Source organism: Salmo trutta, unplaced genomic scaffold (assembly GCF_901001165.1).
Source record: "Salmo trutta unplaced genomic scaffold, fSalTru1.1, whole genome shotgun sequence".
In the NCBI taxonomy this organism is placed as follows: domain Eukaryota; kingdom Metazoa; phylum Chordata; class Actinopteri; order Salmoniformes; family Salmonidae; genus Salmo; species Salmo trutta.
The window spans coordinates 1-8,038 of record NW_021822514.1 but is presented as its reverse complement, the minus strand read 5'-3'; the positions used below and the strand labels follow the sequence as shown (position 1 = coordinate 8,038).

Sequence of the window (8,038 nt, the reverse complement as noted above, 5' to 3'; positions counted from 1 at the left end):
TCCAATCCGAGGTTCGGACATGATCTGAGTCTGGACTCTTGGGCATCAACTTGGGAAAGCCTCAAGGGAGAGTGGACAGTACGTTATAAACAAAGAGACGCATATATTGGCCCAAAAAGAACACATGTGATTTATTTGAGTATTTAGTCGGGGTGTGGAGGAAAGTGAAGCGGGGTAATTCATCTTTGTCCGGACTTACTGAGAATGTCATTGTAGTTGAACTGGTCTGTTGGTTTATTCAGTTGCTTGAGTTGCTTTCAACATCATTGCTGCTAGTTTTGAAGCATTTTTAAAAAGCTAAGATAAGTGGTAGAGGCAGAAGGGAACAGTAATACCTGTTCTGTTACGACCTCCAGGTTTAAACAAGTGTTGATGTGATATAACGATTACCTCACTGAAAATGTATGTGAAGTTGATATTTGGCTGTAGAATCAATGACCGCAAAATATGTATTTTCAACGTCCGGAAAGATAGATAAAAATAGGTATTTTTGAGCACCTAAAATGCACCTGATTTCAACGTCCGGGGGGGGAGAGAAAAAAAAGGAATATTTTTGTTTTGTTTCATGTTGGGGTGGTACGCAGTACTTTTCAGATCAGAGTGGTAGAAATTGGACTTGCATTACCTCCTACCAAACAGCAGGTGGTGCGCTACCTCTGAACGCTGCCTGTGGCTCCATTTAACAAATAACCGAAGAAGGACGAACCGGAAACAACCATTTTCTGCAGATGTTTTGAACTAAAATCGTACTAAATCAAAACATGTAAATGTAGAAATCAAAATGTTTTATTTTCTTATGCAGTAGTTGGACATTATATCTCTACTGCACCCGGTTTTTCCTGTAAGTATCTTTCCTAACGCGATCCCCAGTCATCATGGTAAGTGAAAGAGCATCTCATAATTTTCAGCATCTACTCATATGGCATTCTCCATCTTCACAAAGCGGGATGATACGGTGATGTGTGTATGTGTGATTCTGCATCGCAAAACAGGTTTATATTCCTTATTCTAGTCATGGTCAATTCATTAAAAAAATTCTGATATACATTAATTCATTAATTCATTCGTTCATTTGATACCTGATGTTTTCAAATCAAAAACAAAATCAAAGTTTACACAAGGAGCTCAGTTAAATATTGCCAACATTTTGCTCAATTATTGCCAACATTTGTCCAGTTATTGGCAAAGAGCTGATCTGATTGGTGAAAATATTAATTTAGTGGAAGATCAGAATTGGGCAGCCAGTGTGAACGCCGAGCAAGAAGATGAGTACAGATTTTAATAATATACTTTTTAATATGGATACCTAAAGCCAAATTCCAATTTCCTTAGTCAATCTATTATCGTTTTTTTCTTTACTAAATATTGTTTCTTCTGTTGACATGATCAGAATTGAGCTAATTTAGGCTATCATCACCATGGGCAAAATACACACACACACACACACACACTCCGGCTGTATGAAATGTTGCTTCTGCTCCTCTACTCCTCAGGACAGTCACAGTGAGGTATCAGACCTCGACCCAGCCCCTGGCCCTGACAGACCTGTAGGACCCATGATGGAGGGGGAGAACGCACCTGTCTACTGTATCTGTCGCAGACCTGACATCAACTGCTTCATGATGTAACTGTCTGTCTGTCTGTCTGTCTGTCTGTCTGTCTGTCTGTCTGTCTGTCTGTCTGTCTGCTGTGTCTGTCTGTCTGTCTGTCTGTCTGTCTGTCTGTCTGTCTGTCTGTCTGTCTGTCTGTCTGTCTGTCTGTCTGTCTGTCTGAACAAAGATGACAAACGACAGACAGATGGACGGTGGAACAGGCCTCTCATATATATGTGTGTTTCCCGTGTCTCTGTCTCTGCAGTGGTTGTGACTGCTGTAACGAGTGGTTTCACGGTGACTGCATCGGCATATCAGAGAAGGCAGCTAAAGTCATCCGGGTGTGGTACTGTGAGAAGTGTCGTGGTAAGTCTGTCCTCTGTTTCGGTAATGATGATAACCAAACAGACGTGTCGAGAAAAAGAGACAAAACACGGAAACCACGGCACTCCTTTTGTGATCTAAAATGAAAACGGCCAATGAAGCAGTCTTGAGTTAAAGGGCCAATCTGTGATATGTACATCCAATCGTTTAAATGAATTAAACCCACTGATTTCTTGTGTTGTTATCTAGCCAAAGACGGCACCCTGGAGATAAAGTATCGTCCCAAGAAGACCAAGGAAAAGACGGAGAAGGAGACGGGAGACCAGGAGAAGACAGAGAAGGAGACGGGAGACCAGGAGAAAACAGAGAAGGAGCATCACACTCCAGACCTGAATATAGAACACTGCCGAGGTTCACGGGTAACAACCAATAGTTCTCTAAATATCTACAGCGCCTTCAGAAAGTATATTCATACCCCTTGACATTTTGTTGTGTTACCCGAGCGCCTAAGAAACAGTCCATAGCCATGGTATATTGGCCATGGGGGCGGCAGGGTAGCCTAGTGGTTAGAGTGTTGGACTTGTAACCGAAAGGTTGCTAGATCAAATCCCTGAACTGACAAGGTACAAAATCTGTCGTTCTGCCCCTGTTCCTAGGTCGTCATTAAAAATAAGAATTTGTTCTTTAACTGACTTGCCTAGTTAAATAAAGGTAAAAACTTTTATTTATTTTAAATACCACATGCGTAATTGCTTAAATATGCCATCCATGACCTATAGAAATACATTTATAAATGTGTATATACATTTTGAGTCAACCCATTCATTAACCATTAACAAATAATTTTGCGTTGACAATAAGTTAAGTAGTCCATTATTAAATCATTTAAAATAGTGTTTATAAATGCACAATTTACTATTTACCTTTTTTTAACATTTTCAAATGTAGGAATAATGATGAATAAATGGTAGAGTGGTTGAAATCATATACAAATCTGATTCCTGGCCATGCGCCTTGTGTCCGAACGGTCAAATCTGATTCCTGGCCGTGCGCCTTGTGTCTGAACGGTCTAATCTGATTCCTGGCCGTGCGCCTTGTGTCTGAACGGTCTAATCTGATTCCTGGCCGTGCGCCTTGTGTCTGAACGGTCTAATCTGATTCCTGGCCGTGCGCCTTGTGTCTGAACGGTCTAATCTGATTCCTGGCCGTGCGCCTTGTATCTGAACGGTCTAATCTGATATTTGCCCTCTTGTGGTTTTTAGACGGTTATTTGACATATCTTATTGCTCGTTAGCTGCTCTGTTGACAGTTTGACAAGAACATGTGGTAGCTTGTTAATTGTTTACAAATGAGTGAATGTGTTAAAATCTAAACAGCTACTTAGCTTGCTAGTGGACTGTTGTGGCTAGATAGCTAGTCGACTGTTGTGGCTAGATAGCTAGTGGACTGTTGTGGCTAGATAGCTAGTGGACTGTTGTGGCTAGATAGCTAGTGGACTGTTGTGGCTAGATAGCTAGTCGACTGTTGTGGCTAGATAGCTAGTGGACTGTTGTGGCTAGATAGCTAGTGGACTGTTGTGGCTAGATAGCTAGTGGACTGTTGTGGCTAGATGAAAAGGACTTGTTTTGAAAGTTGGCTCATCTTATCCTTTGAGGCTTTAAAAGTGTTCTGACACTATGGTTTTGAACATTCAAAGCAACTGGGGAAACATCCATGGTCGGCATTATTGTCACCTTATCTTGATCCACTTTTGAATGATAGGAAACACGAGCATCACCACCATTCAGCCTACACCAGTGGTTAACCAACCTTTTCCGGTTACTGTACCACCAACTGATGTACCCCCCCTCATGTGCATTTTACCAGTAAGTCTATGGTCTCGTGAGGCTTCTCAAGTACCCCCTGTGGATAGGCCAAGTACCCCCTGTGCATAGGCCTAGTACCCCCTGTGGATAGGCCTAGTACCCCCTGTGGATAGGCCTAGTACCCCCTGTGGATAGGCCTAGTACCCCCTGTGGATAAGCCAAGTACCCCCAGGGGTCCTAGTACCCCCTGTGGATAGGCCAAGTACCCCCTGTGGATAGGCCAAGTACCCCCTGTGGATAGGCCTAGTACCCCCTGTGGATAGGCCTAGTACCCCTGTGGATAGGCCTAGTACCCCCTGTGGATAAGCCAAGTGCCCCCTGTGGATAAGCCAAGTACCCCCTGTGGATAGGCCAAGTGCCCCCTGTGGATAGGCCAAGTACCCCCTGTGGATAGGCCAAGTGCCCCCTGTGGATAAGCCAAGTACCCCCTGGGGTCCTAGTACCTCCTGTGGATAGGCCAAGTACCCCCTGTGGATAGGCCAAGTACCCCCTGTGGATAGGCCTAGTACCCCCTGTGGATAGGCCAAGTACCCCCTGTGGATAGGCCTAGTACCCCTGTGGATAGGCCAAGTACCCCCTGTGGATAGGCCAAGTACCCCCAGGGGTCCTAGTACCCCCTGTGGATAGGCCAAGTACCCCCTGTGGATAGGCCAAGTACCCCTGTGGATAGGCCAAGTACCCCCTGTGGATAAGCCAAGTACCCCCTGTGGATAGGCCAAGTACCCCCTGTGGATAGGCCAAGTACCGCCAGGGGTCCAAGTACCCCCTGTGGATAGGCCAAGTACCCCCTGTGGATAGGCCTAGTACCCCCTGTGGATAGGCCAAGTACCCCCTGTGGATAGGCCAGGTACCCCCAGGGGTCCTAGTACCCCCTGTGGATAGGCCAGGTACCCCCAGGGATCCTAGTACCCTCTGTAGATAGGCCAGGTACCCCCAGGGATCCTAGTACCCCCTGTGGATAGGCCAGGTACCCCCAGGGGTCCTAGTACCCCCTGTGGATAGGCCAGGTACCCCCTGTGGATAGGCCAGGTACCCCCAGGGGTCCTAGTACCCCCTGTGGATAGGCCAGGTACCCCCAGGGGTCCTAGTACTGGCCTACACCACTGCTCACACACCTGTCATTACTATGACAGCTAATGACTGCTATCCGAACACACATATCTGATCTGGTCACTTGTAAGGTGCTGTTTGAACAGTCAGTATTCCAAAATGGATTTGAAAAACAAAACTGATTTGAGTGTTAAGGCCTGCAGTGTGAACAAGGTGTATCTGACGAAAGGAGAGTCCCTCACTTTAGCATCACTGTCTGGCAAACCCAGACATCCTAGGGAAAGAAAAACCAAGGAAATATTTTGGTTTGCTTGTCCCGATGCAATAACTTTGAAAATATAACCAGAATGGTAAAGCGATATAGGAGTATCTACTTTATTCAGTCAGTTCGACACTTTTTTTAAAATAAACTATTCAACACTTGCTGTTCGGTATTCAATCAAATCACAGTAGATCGCCTATGCGCCACGACTCAGTGTGGCTGGCTATTTGACACACGTGAAAGAAAATATATGTGTTAGAAAACAATAATGAGATGTGCGTCTTCTTCCTTCTCCGTGTAAAGAAATTTGAATCCAACCAACCGCAACAAACACAAATTGTACCAGGAGACGGGACAGTCAGACAGACGTTGCTCACTCTGTGACTGACAAGGACCTATCCTATAAATAGATTGCTGGAAGATATATATATATATACCCAGATGGCCCTACCCACTCACCCCTACCCAGATGGCCCTACCCACTCATCCCTACCCAGATGGCCCTACCCACTCACCCCTACCCAGATGGCCATACCCACTCACCCCTACCCAGATGGTCCTACCCACTCAGCCCTACCCAGATGGTCTCTCTCTCTCTCCCACTACTCTCTCCTCTTCTATCCTATCATCTCTCCTTTCTGTCTCATGACTCGGTCTCTTTGACCCTACTCTCCTCCCTTTCCACCTCCCACTTTTCCCTTAACTCCTGGCCGGCTCGAACTCCCGTGGCTGAGAGACACACTATAGAACAGGGCTGCGGGCAGCTGAGTGAAAATGGAGGAAAACTAAACGTGTTCCTCCTCCCAGAGTGCAAATAACCTTGGTGTGACCCCTGGACAACACCCTGTTGTTCTCTGCAAACATTTTAAAAAAGAAGTGACTCGCTCCTGCAGGTTCATACTCTGCAACATCCGTAGAGTACGACCTTTCCTCACACAGGAAGCGGCGCAGGTCCTAATCCAGGCACTCGTCATCTCCCGTCTGGACTACTGCAACTCGCTGTTGGCTGGGCTCCCCGCTTGTGCCTTCAAACCACTGCAACTTATCCAGAATGCCGCAGCCCACCAGGTGTTTACCTTTCCCAAGTTTTCTCATGTCACCCTGTTCCTCCGCACACTCCACTGGTTTCCAGTCGAAGCTCGAATCCACTACAAGACCCTGGTGCAAGAGGAACTGCCCAGATCTACCTTCAGGATATGCTCAAACCGTACATCCCAACCTGAGAACTCAGTTCTGCCACGTCTGGTCTCTTGGCCTTCACACCTTTACGACTGTAATATGTGGTCGTCCCCCCTAGCTATCTGAATATACTAACTACTGTAATATGTGGTCGTCCCACCTAGCTATCTGAATATACTAACTACTGTAATATGTGGTCGTCCACCTAGCTATCTGAATATACTAACTACTGTAATATGTGGTTGTCCCACCTAGCTATCTGAATATACTAACTACTGTAATATGTGGTTGTCCACCTAGCTATCTGAATATACTAACTACTGTAATATGTGGTTGTCCCACCTAGCTATCTGAATATACTAACTACTGTAATATGTGGTTGTCCCACCTAGCTATCTGAATATACTAACTACTGTAATATGTGGTTGTCCACCTAGCTATCTGAATATACTAACTACTGTAATATGTGGTCGTCCCACCTAGCTATCTGAATATACTAACTACTGTAATATGTGGTCGTCCCACCTAGCTATCTGAATATACTAACTACTGTAATATGTGGTTGTCCACCTAGCTATCTGAATATATTAACTACTGTAATATGTGGTTGTCCACCTAGCTATCTGAATATACTAACTACTGTAATATGTGGTCGTCCACCTAGCTATCTGAATATACTAACTACTGTAATATGTGGTTGTCCCACCTAGCTATCTTTAAGATAAGTGTTCTAACTGTAAGTCGCTCTGGATAATAGCATCTGCTAAATGACTAACATGTAAATTGTAAACATTCAGCCCAATTCTGATCTTTCGCCCCATTATTGGCAAAGATCTGATTGGTTAAAGGCCAATAAGTGGTTAAAAAAAATCTGACTTGGGCTGCCTGTATAAACCCAACGTGATTCCAGTGTGATTCCAATTGTGATTCCCTTGTGTGCAGGTGAAGCGTTCGGCCCGTATGTGTGGAGAGTGTGAGCCGTGCAGGAGGACTGAGGACTGTGCTCAGTGTGATTTCTGTAAAGACATGAAGAAGTTTGGAGGACCCAATAAGATCAGACAGAAGTGCAGACTCAGGCAGTGCGACGTCCGAGCCCGGGTGAGTCCATAAAGTTAGATAGAGGGTGGGTCCATAAAGGTAGATAGAGGGCGGGTCCATAAAGGTAGATAGAGGGCGAGTCCATGAAGGTAGATAGAGGGCGAGTCCATGAAGGTAGATAGAGGGCGAGTCCATGAAGGTAGATAGAGGGCGAGTCCATGAAGGTAGATAGAGGGCGAGTCCATGAAGGTAGATAGAGGGCGAGTCCATGAAGGTAGATAGAGGGTGAGTCCATGAAGGTAGATAGAGGGTGCGTCCATAAAGGTAGATAGAGGGTGCGTTTGGACCATAGACTATTCTAGTACTCCCAAGAAATCACCAAACCTCGACAAAATGCATTCTTTGTTCATTTACGCTAATGAAGCCTCTGAAACTGACATTATTGTAGTGACATCTAACCCAAACTCCTAGCGAACTCGTCAAGAGGTTTGGATTTCTTTACCTAAAAGATGTTTGGGTTGAACCCAGGTTTGAATCCTGGACTGGGTTAACCCCCCCCGAATTCGCTTCAGTATATTTGATGAACCATTTCCTCCATCTCTCTCTCTCTCTCTCTCTCTCTCTCTCTCTGTCTCTGTCTCTCTGTCTCTCTCTCTGTCTCTCTCTCTCTCTCTCTCTCTGTCTCTGTCTCTCTGTCTCTCGCTCTGTCTCTGTCTCTCTCTCTCTGT

General features: G+C 45.4%; 1 protein-coding gene across 1 annotated transcript; it reads left to right on the top strand.

Moving 5' to 3' along the window:
• Nucleotides 1-564: 564 nt before the first annotated feature.
• LOC115182454 (CXXC-type zinc finger protein 1) lies at nt 565-7,370 on the top strand (the record flags this gene model as incomplete). The annotated part of the gene is given in 5 exon segments (XM_029744051.1): nt 565-878; nt 1,494-1,624; nt 1,858-1,958; nt 2,166-2,335; nt 7,215-7,370. Coding segments are annotated over 5 exon segments (561 nt in total), but the record flags the coding sequence as incomplete, so codon positions are not given.
• Nucleotides 7,371-8,038: the final 668 nt, after the last annotated feature.